This window comes from Eriocheir sinensis, chromosome 32 (assembly GCF_024679095.1).
Source record: "Eriocheir sinensis breed Jianghai 21 chromosome 32, ASM2467909v1, whole genome shotgun sequence".
NCBI lineage: Eukaryota > Metazoa > Arthropoda > Malacostraca > Decapoda > Varunidae > Eriocheir > Eriocheir sinensis.
Window position 1 is genome coordinate 15,934,234 of NC_066540.1, and position 12,500 is coordinate 15,946,733.

The 12,500-nt window shown below is 43.2% G+C and overlaps 1 protein-coding gene and 2 long non-coding RNA genes across 7 annotated transcripts in view; 1 reads left to right on the forward strand and 2 right to left on the reverse strand.

The window, feature by feature from the left end:
* Window positions 1–253, reverse strand: part of LOC127006265 (uncharacterized) — a 1,178-nt gene extending 925 nt beyond the window's left edge. For all 3 annotated transcript variants that reach the window (XR_007759356.1, XR_007759357.1, XR_007759358.1), the window contains exon 1: window positions 108–253. This is a non-coding gene — a long non-coding RNA (uncharacterized LOC127006265). The remainder of the gene's footprint in view (window positions 1–107) is intronic.
* Window positions 1–12,500, forward strand: part of LOC127006263 (neurogenic protein big brain-like) — a 126,088-nt gene that overhangs the window by 98,910 nt on the left and 14,678 nt on the right. For both annotated transcript variants that reach the window (XM_050875907.1, XM_050875906.1), the window contains exons 3-5: window positions 277–481; window positions 2,039–2,119; window positions 7,485–7,593. In XM_050875907.1, coding sequence (XP_050731864.1) covers window positions 277–481; window positions 2,039–2,119; window positions 7,485–7,593 — 395 coding nt within the window. The remainder of the gene's footprint in view (window positions 1–276; window positions 482–2,038; window positions 2,120–7,484; window positions 7,594–12,500) is intronic.
* Window positions 679–12,500, reverse strand: part of LOC127006264 (uncharacterized) — a 25,144-nt gene continuing 13,322 nt past the window's right edge. The window contains exons 4-5 of one of the 2 annotated variants that reach the window (XR_007759353.1): window positions 1,978–2,182; window positions 679–1,003 (exon numbers count right to left, since the gene is read on the reverse strand). This is a non-coding gene — a long non-coding RNA (uncharacterized LOC127006264). Of the gene's footprint in view, window positions 1,004–1,977; window positions 5,331–12,500 lie in introns of those variants that run through there. The other variant, XR_007759354.1, reaches the window with a different exon arrangement.

Genomic DNA, 12,500 nt, shown 5'->3' on the forward strand with positions numbered 1-12,500 from the left:
GATAGTCGCATTAGTGTCCTTAACCTTAATAATAGATTGATTAATACAGGAGATTAATAGATTGACAAGGGTGACGCTGAGGTGACAGTCGTATTAATGTTCTTTACCTTAATAATAGATCGATTAATACAGGAGATTAATAGATTGACAAGGGTGACGCTGAGGTGACAGTCGTATTAATGTTCTTTACCTTAATAATAGATCGATTAATACAAGAGTAACAGATTGACAACGCTGAGGTGATAGTCGCATTACATATCCCTTTTTTCCCCTCAGAGCGACGTCTTCCGGCTACACGGGGGACCTGGGCGCCACCTCCGTCTCGCAGGTCATCACGCAGTGGCAAGGTCTCGGGCTGGAGTTCCTGCTCACTTTCGTCGTGGTCTTCGTCTTCTTCTCTTCCGTTAACCCCTACCGGAGGAGCTTCGGGAACCCCTCCGTCGTGATTGGGTTCGCCTACATGGCTTGCACTCTCGTGGGGGTAAGCGGTCTTCATGGTGATCAGTGGTGTCCGAGCTTGTCTATGCCCCACACGAACCTCCTTGCCTCACACCTTGCCTGAAAAGCTTATGCTTATATAAAGGCTGGCCTCTAACAATACATACAACATAATTATGTAACTGTACCTAATAGGCTATTAATAAATGTTTCAAATGTTTCAAATGTTTCAAATATCATCAGATCAGATCCAGATGTAGTCCCGGGATATGCCTTTGCAACGGCTCCCGGATTTTCTTTTCACTCAATGTCAGTGTTCTTGTGCGTTAACTCTTATTTTCTTTTTTCAATATTCACTTGACATTTAGTTTGTTTGTTTTTTTCACTGGTTACACTTGTGTTTTAGTCTTCTGAATTCTTTGTCTTTCCTTCCAGAGTTTTATTTAAGTAATTTTTCCTTTCTTCTATTTTCTTACTTCCTTTATTGCTATTTTTCAGTAATAATATGTCAGCTTGTGTTCGTCTACGTCTTCTTTGCATGGCTGTTGTATCATGTTCGCACCACCTACATAAGTAAAATCATATACGAAGATGAAGCAGGCTAATATCTAATTTTTAAACCACAACTGTTTTAGCGTGTAATGTTATTGAAGGAACTTTGATGACATACACTAAAAAAAATCTGCAAGAATGAATTATTTCTGTGACTGGCGATACAGTGAGAAACCGCTTCATCGAAATCCCCCGTATTCTCAGACATTTTTTTAATCTCTGTCAACTATACCTTCGTGATTTTTTTTTCTGTTGATGCTCTTTTCTGATACCCTACGCCCCTGTCCACCCAGCAGTGAATGGGTACCAGGTATTAATTGGGGGTTGTGTCCCGTCTCCTGGGATCTGTTCCTTTCTCCTATAATTCCTTCCTCCTCCTGTCTCTCTCCGGCGTATGACCACAGATGTTGTGCCGACTAAACGAAACTTTCCAAACTTCTGTTGATGCTAGTTTAGATACTATTTCAACTCATTTAATTTCACACTTGTCCAGAAGTCCTAAAATATATGAACCCTCGGGCATGTACTATATAGTCCTTACGCCCAGTTTGAGTATGCAGTGGCTCCTAAACAGATATTTAAAGTCATCGGCAACGTTGCTCTTTTTCCACAGCGTTAGAAGCGCCTTGCTACTCTGTGTCACTTTCACCTCTCGCTCACCACTTTGCTCTTTTTTTGTGGCACGAATCAGCTTGCTGTAGGATATATCGTCACCTTCGTAAACAAACCGCCTAAGTCATTATTTTCTACTTTTCAGGGAATCAGAAAAGAACTGTCACTATCTCATTTGGCTTAAGAGTTAGGCAGAAATGAAAAGGCCAATTCTAGAACACTCGAACTATACACAAAAAAAGGACGTCACATGTTGAAAAATTGATGTAGACAGAAACCTGGAAATCGATGAAAAGTGACTTAGGCGATTATTTTATGAGGGTGACGATATAAGTTGTATTTAATTTTTGTTGCCCATCAATTATAGATATTTACCAATGTTTCCCTGTGAAAACGTCCCGCGCGTAGGCTTGACGGTGTCTCCCTCTCGTTGCAGCTGCCCCTGACCGGCGCCTCCATGAATCCCGCGCGCTCCCTGGGTCCTGCTTTCGTCAAGAACAAATGGGACGCGCACTGGGTAAGTTGACAACCTCTGCCCTGAGCCTCTGTGGTGCAGGAGCTTCAGCGGGTTGATTGAGAGCTGTAATGAATGCCCGCGGAATGACTGAGAGCTTTAGTTAAGACCCATACAAGACTTGTTTCAGGGTTTTTGGTGTGGTTTTGGTCAACTCTAAACACCAACTTCCTTTAGTCATCTCCCTTTCCCTCCCCTCTCCTTTAGTCATCTCCCTTTCCCTCCCATCTCCTTTAGTCATCTCCCTTTCCCTCCCCTCTCCTTTAGTCATCTCCCTTTCCCTCCCCTCTCCTTTAGTCATCTCCCTTTGCCTCCCCTCTCCTTTAGTCATCTCCCTTTCCTTCCCCTCTCCTTTAGTCATCTCCCTTTCCCTCCCATCTCCTTTAGTCATCTCCCTTTCCCTCCCCTCTCCTTTAGTCATCTCCCTTTCCCTCCCCTCTCCTTTAGTCATCTCCCTTTCCCTCCCCTCTCCTTTAGTCATCTCCCTTTCCTTCCCCTCTCCTTTAGTCATCTCCCTTTCCCTCCCTTCCTAGTTACCAAAACCTCTACCAAGCTTTATCCATGGTGGGTGGGTGTGCCCCCGAAGAGTGAGAGAATATGGGTCCAGCAAACAGGTGCACACGGCCAGCGGAGGGAGACGAGGAGTGAAGTAGGTACAGTGAGGAGGGATTATCCGCCCCTCTCTACACCAATCGATTTAAAGCGTGCGATCAGTTGTGTATTAATTTCCATGTGCCTCTTTTCCCATCGCTTTCCCTCGTGTATGCTTCTTGTCCCGGTCAAGGTCGTGGTATGGTCGCTCAACTTGTCCATATTATTAAAATTATCGGGCTCTCATTAAACAAGATTCCAATAATTGAGCCTTTTCTGACAAGCTCTCATTAAACAAGATTCCAATAATTGAGCCTTTTCTGACAAGCTCTCATTAAACAAGATTCCAATAATTGAGCCTTTTTCTGACAAGCTCTCATTAAACAAGATTCCAATAATTGAGCCTTTTCTGACAAGCTCTCATTAAACAAGATTCCAATAATTGAGCCTTTTTCTGACAAGCTCCCATTATACAAGATTCCAATAATTGAGCCTTTTCTGACAAGCTCCCATTAAACAAGATTCCAATAATTGAGCCTTTTCTGACAAGCTCCCATTATACAAGATTCCAATAATTGAGCCTTTTCTGACAAGCTCTCATTAAACAAGATTCCAATAATTGAGCCTTTTCTGACAAGCTCTCATTAAACAAAGAGTCCAGTGGTTGAGCCTTTTCTGACAAGCTCTCAAGTTTAAATAGTTGTGAGTTTTGATAATATAATAAATCGATTTTCGTCCTTTTTGATGGCTTGCGTGACCCATGAACCCCATACATGCTCCCCTGACGTATATATAACTCTCTTTAGACTGTTTTCCCAGCCCGCAGAGAAGATTAGTCTAGTTGTCATTCGTGATTCGTGATGATTTTCCCGTTCATGGTCCGGAAGTCCTGTAAAACTATCACCAGGATCACAAAACTGTTCATGAAAACCAGGGGTGTGGAGTCGGAGTCGGAATCGGAGTCGGAGGAGTCGGCTACTTTTGGTCGGAGCCGGAGTCGGTAAAAATACCCCCGACTCAGACTCCTTAACGTAATCATTTATCGTGTAATGTAGCTGTGAGGAAAAGTCAAGAGAGTTTACCGACGCTACAGGCAGCATAACAAAAAAAAAAAAGCAATAGAGGAGGAGGGGCATGGGAGTAGGAGTCGGAGTCGGAGTCGGAAAATTTTAACTCAGACTCCACACCCCTGAACTGAAACCCCTTGCAACAACAATAAGGAGATTCACTTAAAATTATCGTTAAAATAGTTAATTCCTGATGTTTCTTGGCAATAGTTAGGCGTTAGAAACCGGTAAATACTATGCTCTGAGTACGACAATCTGGCAACGGTGCTTCTACGAGAGGCTTTTTCAAACAGGCGTTTAATTAAGAATACGAGGTAAAATTTATACCGACGCTGCACACCGTCGTAAGCCCTGGTCATAAGCAGCTCCGCGGTGAGAAGCGAATTTTGGGCTTTGAGTAGGATGCCCGGAGTTTATATCTTGGTCCCGGTCAATCCCCTGAAACACCTGTCCGTCTGCCGTGTCTGTTCCTTCTGTCTGTAATATGTTGCTGCTGACGAGGGAGCAGGTTGTCACAGCGGCTCCTCCCTCCCCTGTGGTCCCCTTGTGGCTCCCTTTCTCGGCGTCAGTGGAGCGGCGGTGATCAAGTGTCGTTGTGGTGAGGAGGCATAACCTTCCTCCTCCTCCCTCCCTCCGTCGACCCTCCTCTTGATTTGCTGTTATTCACCGACTCAATGGCAGCAGTTGTGTCCTCCCTCCCGGCTTTTGTTCCCCTCGGTCTCCCCTCCCTCCCTCCCAGATCACGTTCCCCCCTCCCCCCCCTCCCCCGAGTCCCGGCTGACTGGAGGTGCTGTGGTCACTGATTGATGGCTCGGGGGGTAAATCCTCGTGGGACTCGCTATTTTAAATGCACGACGATGACTTTCGCTTGAATTTTTAAACGTCGCATTAGTCTGTATAGCAACGTTGCCAGATTGTCGTACTCAGCCGCTTATATTTCCCGACTTCCTACCCCAAAACTGTCTTCTGGGCTCCAATAACGAAACTCATTTATAGTTATCGTTAAAAAGAGTTGGATCCTGATGTTTCTTGGCAATAGTTAGGCGTCAGAAACCGGTAAATACTATGCTCTGAGTACGACAATCTGGCAACGGTGCTGTATAGTAACAATAACTGAATGTGGCAGATTTGTCTTTTTTGTCCCGTTTTTCAAGGCGCGGTTAGTTGTTGATTTTTTTATATCACCTTTTACGACTGAGTTTGTAATGTGTCGTCATTGTGAAAATCCACCACTTGTGACTAACGCCGTCCCGAAAGTGGAATTACGAAGCCAGACTAGCCACGTAACTGTTAATACTAATGCAACGTGTTATTAAAGAATCTGGCGTTTGTCTTTACTGTCAGTTTGTTCCCTTCCATCAATTTTCTTATCTCTTTTCTCATCTCGTTATGGGATTGATTAAATACAAGATGCATTTAGATTCAGATAACCTGCAAGAGGGGAGGTCAGTGAAGAATAGCCGCCTTGTAACCTGTAAGAGGGGAGGTCATGGCTTGGACTGTTCCCTGGCCCCGTAGGTTCTGTGCGCACCATCCACCTTCTCGTCGGTTCATCTCTGTGGAAGGAGAGCGATGTTATTGCAGGGAAAATATGTTGGCCCGGGCACCAGAAGAACTGACAGATTGAGAGCTCTTTTCTTGATTCGGGGGGTGCGTGGCCGTTCTTAAAAATGGTGGGGCGATCTGACTGGTTACTTCCGATGACTAAATAGACTCTGGCTTACTAACTAATCTACGGATCTTCAACAATTGGTATCCATTTCGCAGCTTGATCTTGGTGATGTAAGCGACAACTTTGGCCGCACGAGATGGAGCAGTAACAGGCCCTTATGAGTTTATTTATATCTTGGTCCCGGTCACTCCCCCGAAACACCTGTCCGTCTGTCGTCTCTGTTCCATCTGTCTGTAATGTGTTGCTGCTGACGAGGGAGGTCCCGGCAGGTGGTCACAGCGGCGCCTCCCTCCTTTGTGGCTCCCTTTATTGGCGTCGGTGGAGCGGCGGTGATCAAGTGTCGTAGATGCTGGGCCGCACGCGCGCCACACGGGATCATCGTGTCCTCCCCTCAAGAGTAAGCTGAGGCGGAGCCGTCTAGAGATCGGCCATATGCGATAGTTCACCATTATTGAGTCTTACAACGCTTTTACTTCGGTGGAATGTGTCTTTTACAGATTCATCGAGTACTTAAACGCTCATAAACTTAAGCGAAAGTTTGTTACTTAAGTTGCTTGTGAAAAGGTAGAGGATTCACCCAACCTAACATATGACTTTGTATCATGAATCCGTGAACGCGGTGAACAACTTTTATTTTTACTTTCTTACGTGATTGGGAAACGGAAGTAGGCCTACAACACCATGCCAGTAATTACTCGGCGGTTGATGGCTCTTCGGTCCCTGCCCCATGTGGCCCGAGCATGTTGCGGTACGTGAGGTGCACGGAGGGGAATGGCTCTGTGGCAGGAGGAACGCATGCGTGCAGGCGCTGGACGGACAGACGAACGGACGAGGGGACACAGGAGGGAGAGAGCGTTACCAGATTATCGTACCCAGAGCATAGTATTTACCGGTTTCTGACGCCTAACTATTGCCAAGAAACATCAGGAATTAACTATTTTAACGATAAATATAAATGAATCTAGTTATTGTGGCCCAGGAGACAGTTTTTGGGTCGGAAGTTGGTAAAATAAGAGGCTGAGTACGACAATCTGGCAACGTTGGTCCGACTCACCAGTGGGGGCTGGGATGGTCCACGCCTGAGATCAACGTTGCCAGCTTATCGTACGCATAACATTGTATTTTTCGGTTCTACCCCATAAATATTGCAAAAAAAGAGCATCAATAATTACCGATTTTTACAATGATTATAAATGCGTATCGTTATCTTTGTGGGTGCGATAGTTTTTGGTCAGAAATCGGCAAAAACAATACGCCAAGTACGACAATCTGGTAACGTTGGCTGAGATGGTCCTCCAAATGGCATGACTTCCCCCGCGCTACCTTGGGCCCGTCATCCCTTGGCCTGGCTCTTTACACTCAGTTGTCACTTGTATCATGTCCAATGTCTTTACCTTACTCTCTGTTATTACCAGCCGTGTATGTGGTGTGGTAATGTTTTCATGTATTCTTTTAATTTTTTTAGTCTTACGTGTCTGTGTTTATCCGTGTTTGTGTCACGTGTGTCCAGCGGCGAATTTTTTTTCTTTTTTCACGTCGCGGCCTACTGCGCCGGTAGGCTTCTTCCCGGTGGGGCCTGATGGTCGGCCCAGCCCGTTCTGGCGCAGGCGTGTGTTTATAGTGGCGCCATCTTGCATTGGCTCATGCTGCCCTCCCGGAGCTCATCTTTAATCCTAGAATCTAGAGTCCGGGTTGATAGGTGGTTTTCTGGACAGCATGTGGGTAGTTTTAAGCCACTCGGCGGCGGCTGAAAAATCCCAGCTTGGTGGCACCGGGCGGGGATTGAACTCGCGTCCTCCTGAACGCGGCGCCGTCACTCTGTCGACTCAGCCACCCGCCTCCCCAAATATTAGGTTCAGCTAAGAGTAAGCATCAGGAACAATTATTTCATTATAAAGAGAGAGAGAGAGAGAGAGAGAGAGAGAGAGAGAGAAAATGCTTGCGCTCATATACACTTGAGTAGGCGTGTGCGAACTCATGTGCGTGTTCATGTATTATAGTACACGTGCACACCCTGTTCATCCTCTCCCTCCCGCAGGTGTACTGGGTGGCCCCGCTGGTGGGCGGCGTGGCTGGCGGCCTCATCTACGAGTACATCTTCAACCCGCACCGCCTGCCACGCTCCCGCAAGGATTCCATCGATGGAGGTGACTAGATTTACCATAGTAATACGTATACTCTAGGCATTACTTTGCATAGAAAAATATTATTAAGTAATGTAGTTAAATATTTTTGTTTTAATGTTCTTCCATCTGTTAATGTGGGTTTGTAAGAAGAGATTGTCATTGTCTTATAGATGGCCTACCTAGTTAGATGACCTAAGTAATTTAAATCACCATTACTCTTTAGCGTATCATAGAATCTATAAGGCCAAGCAAGGTCAAGGCTTAGTCTAAGTGTGTCTCAGAAGGACTGCAGTTGTGACAGACTTTCCAACCAAACATAATTATTTAGTTGCATGGTCAGTCTTAACACTTCTTAGTTTCAGTGTGCGTACTCTAAAAATCATAAAATCTTGATGGTGCTTACCCTTCAGATGCTGTGTTCCGGCCCCTCAAACATCCTCCAACTTATTTACGATCACTACGGGTGTGCAAAAGCCTGATCTCTCTCTCTCTCTCTCTCTCTCTCTCTCTCTCTCTCTCATTTTTTTATTTATTTAATATTTAATACCAGTTTGACCAGTACTACCACCAACACATTGACAGCATTATTGATGGAAATCCCATTCATACCTTGCTCAACTTCGAAGTATGTATATAGCTACCGAGGAAGTTTCGAACGCACTCTACTTAAAGTAATAAAAGTCGAGAACCAGATAATCTAAATCCTGAACTCCTTCAAGAAACAAGAAGAGAGATACTCAGTCCTCTTACTTTGTGATTCAATATGTCTTTGCAGAGCAGCATAGGGTCGTATTTTAAAACATTTCGTCTTCCAAGTTCACATATTTGCCAAGGCTTTCATATGACTTGAGGGCATTTCCAGGAGTAGTTTTATGACCCTTGTGGTAGTTTGACCCTTCCTCAGTGCCATGAGCCTAAAGAAACACTCATTAGAACTCGATTGATCACTTCTCTGACCTTTAGAAATAGTTGATGTGAGAAGCGAAAGTGTCTTATAATACCAGCCATAGTCTACTGATTGTAAGGTTGCTAAAGTTACTCTGAGTTCTAAGAAAGGAGACAGAAAAGTATCTTGTATTTCGGGCCCATTGGTCTAACCCCAGTGGTAGGGAAGCTGCTCAAGAGAATATTTAGAGGGAAAATTATGAGCTCCCCAGAAAACCATTTACTAATTAAGGATTCCCAACATGGATTCCAAAAACAAGAGATCCAGCTTGTCCAACAATTTGACTTTATAACAACCTCTTAGTAAACAACAAAACCAAATCAATGGATGCAGTTTATCTGGATTTTCTAATGGCACTTGATTAAGCTCTGCACCATAATCTACTTTTACTAGATATCAAAAAACTAGGTATATGGAGTAAATTACAGAAATTAATCTCTAATTGACTGAGTAACAGACAACAAACAGTGGTGATTGATGTTGGTGCTGCCTCAGAGTGGGTACACCTGTCACTTGCGGTGTCCCTCAGGGCTCAGTTTTGGGCTCAGTTTTGGGCCCAACCTACAGTGCCAAGCACTGGGGGCCCTCTGGGCAAGTCTCCATGCTGGCCCCTTTCTCATTCTATGTACCTCCTGGCAGGATCTGTTGATGCTAAATGGAGGTGTTATTTCAATGGTATTTATTGATTTGGTACAGGTAACTCGACTTACGCGAGTATTGCGTCCTTGAAGATGTCGCGTAAATCAAAAACAATGTAAATCAAACAAGAGGTTGGTTTCTGTCGAAAAATAAATATTCACTTCATTCAGTGGAGAGAGAGAGAAGAGAGAGAAGAGAGAGAGAGAGAGAGAGAGAGAGAATATCCATATCACCGAGATATCCACTCAGTCTCATCCTCACTCGTGTGAGGAAGAAATGAGGGACACCATGAGTGAGTGGCTAGTATTGGTAACGGTACCGAGTAGTCTGGTACCGGTACCGGTACCGTACCGTATAGCTGGTACCGTTAGTACTGGTATTGATACCGGTACCTGCCCACCCCTATTGTTGAGTAGAGTGGCAGCGTGGGTACTGTATTGTTGTTCAAGTGGCGCGCGGGGAGAACTGAGCTCAGCTGTGTGACCGCGGCGCCATGCGAGTCCAGTTGTGTGAGACATATGGTGGCCACTCCATAATATATTGTGTATAAGTGGAAAAAATGTGTAAATTAAACATTTATTTGGATTTCGGACCCCGCGTTATTTAAAAAACGCGTAATCCAAACTCGTGTAAATCGAGAGTTACCTGTACTGGTTAGACTTTTTTTGTTGTTGTTAGAGTCACCTTAAGGGGATGATTAGAAATACAAACTATGTTGCTGCAGTGCTGCTCCTGTAAGTAGAAGATGGTTGTAATAGCCCAAAGAGAACATCAGTTTCAGTTACCTATGTGTCTAGATCCTCCCTTCTTGAAAGTGTTCATGTTATAGGGAAGTGATACAGACGAAGCAAGGCTGTTTCACAGTTTACCAGCGATTCTGAGAAGCTAGAGTAAGAATGCCACAGTAGCCTCCATGTGCAAACCTCACAGTGATCATTGCACCAAACACCTCTTTAAACTACTTTAATGTGAGTTTTATATTACTCCTGTGGATTCAGTAATGATTCATTTAATGTCAGCTGAAAAAAAGTAGTAATAGGGCATGTTCAAATGGGATAAGTGGATGAGTCTTGGGATGATAGCACCAAAAAATCTGTTTATACACATGTCCAGGATGCAAATCTGAGGAGTACGTCAAGATGGCGGCTTACAAACACTATCCAAGATGAGTGCGCACACTGCTTCACAGCAAAAATCTGATAGTTGCAAGAATCCTGGTGTTATTGTAGAAACTAGCTATACAAATATTGTAACAACGTTATTTTCAAAAATCTTATAAAAAATTGGAAATCGTTATTGGCTAGATCCCACAATAGTAATTGTAAAACTACGATCAGAAGAGTATCTCTATAAATCTCACCAAATATAAAGATGAACCATAAACTTTCACAGCTAAAAATGGCTTGCCATTACATGTAAATGTTTAATACTGAGACAAAATGGGTATGGTGGATTAATTTGCACATGCAAAATATTAAATTCATCAAACTTACTCATAGCACAGTAAGTTCAAACTTTGTGCTTGATCTCTGACAGACAAGTATATATTTTCCTTTTTCCATCTATATTTTAAATGTGGGTGAAACCAAACAACCAGCACATGGGAGATTACAGGTGGATGTGATGCACAGGGAGCCGTGCAGTATGAACTTTGCATTCATTTTGAATTACCAACCAGTGTTGTGTTGTTCCCTAAAACTGCTCAGATATTATCAACTTTGAGAAAAAGTCAAGACCCATAAATCTTCGTGTCAGGGCTTCTGTCAGCCATTCCGTTTTTTCCTTAAGTAAAAGTAATGGTTCTGAAGGCTATTTTAATTTGGTGGTCTGTCCATACTGAAAAAATATTTCTATCCTCTTGTAAGCCTTCAGTACTTTAGGCATAAAACAAAACCATTCACCAGTGTCATTACACAGGGATACACAGGGATAAAAGGAGACTACGAGAGGCCAGACGGCGTAAACTCGGCAGCTACTGAGAGTGGATTATTCATGAAATTCCCTTCCCATCCATAAACAGCTTTCATGTAAAGCTTTCAATTGCATTTGCTTCAGCTGCATACCTACTCAGTTTATTCTACTCATCCACCACCCTGCTCATGAATCAGTTCTTGCCTATTTCCTTCCTGAATCTGAATTATTCCAACTTATGCCTAATGCTGTGCGTTCTCACATGTTTTTAGTATAAGTACTTCACAGTAATTGCCCTTATTAATCCCCTTAACCCATTAAAACCTTTAATTAGATCACACAGAAGTCTATGTCATTCCAAAGAAATGTAAGTTAAGCTTTTAGTGTTTCTCTGTACTGTAAGTTCCTAAGTTCTTGGATAATTTTAGTCATTCTTCTCTGTACTGATTCAAGGGAATCTATATATATATCCTTGTTGCAATGGGGACACCAAAACTGAACATCACAATCCAGGTGAGACCTAACCAGCCAATTTAAGTAGAATTTTTGTACTCTGCTTCCACTTCTAGAAATAAAACCCAAGACTCTACTCAGTTCCTGGTGGTAATATAGTGATTTCTAGGTCGTAGGTCAGAGTTCACATGCACATCCAAATCCCTTTTGCATTGGTTACCACACTTTGAGTATTCTTAGAGAAAACTGTAGTGTTATGTTAGCTCAGCTGTTTTCATTAGCTGATCACCACAACATCACAACAATTTCAACAGCTAAGATAGCAATTGGCTGACCTTCAGAGCAAGCACTCAGGAGGCTTGGTTAGCTCCTTGGTAGTGTTCAGGTTGTCTGTAGGGAAGTTTGTGCTTCAGTTATGGGAGCTTCATAACGAAATGTGGTGCTACTAGTAAAGCTAAATAGGCCTTAATTACTTAATTTGGAAATTTTCAGTTTTGTTCAAGTGCTCAAGTTCCTCAAGGTGTTTTCCTCAGTATCTCAGTTTTGGGCTTCATACTGTAAACCCCAAAACTAATGTTGCCACCCAACAATGGCTGGCTGTAAAGTTACACAAACACAAGATTTCAGCATTATAAACCTGATGGTGTTTTTGTCTGAAAACAGTTATAAAATCTATTAACAAATAACCTGAGATCTTGAGTGGTATGTGGCTATGTTCTTCATCATACAGACTTCAAAGTTGTTTGATTCAGTTTTTAACGGTATATTCATTGAAGCAGGTGTGGAGATATTTTATCAAGACTTTGATCAAAAGAGCACATTCTGAACATCACAATTTGTTCATGTTTCTAATGATTTACCTCCATATATGTGTTGATCGACTAACCCTTCACATCCCTCTTCTTCCTTTCTCCTCCAGTAATTGAAACATCTGACTCCTCCAGATATTCAATAGCAATTCCCACAGGAGATAGTTTTT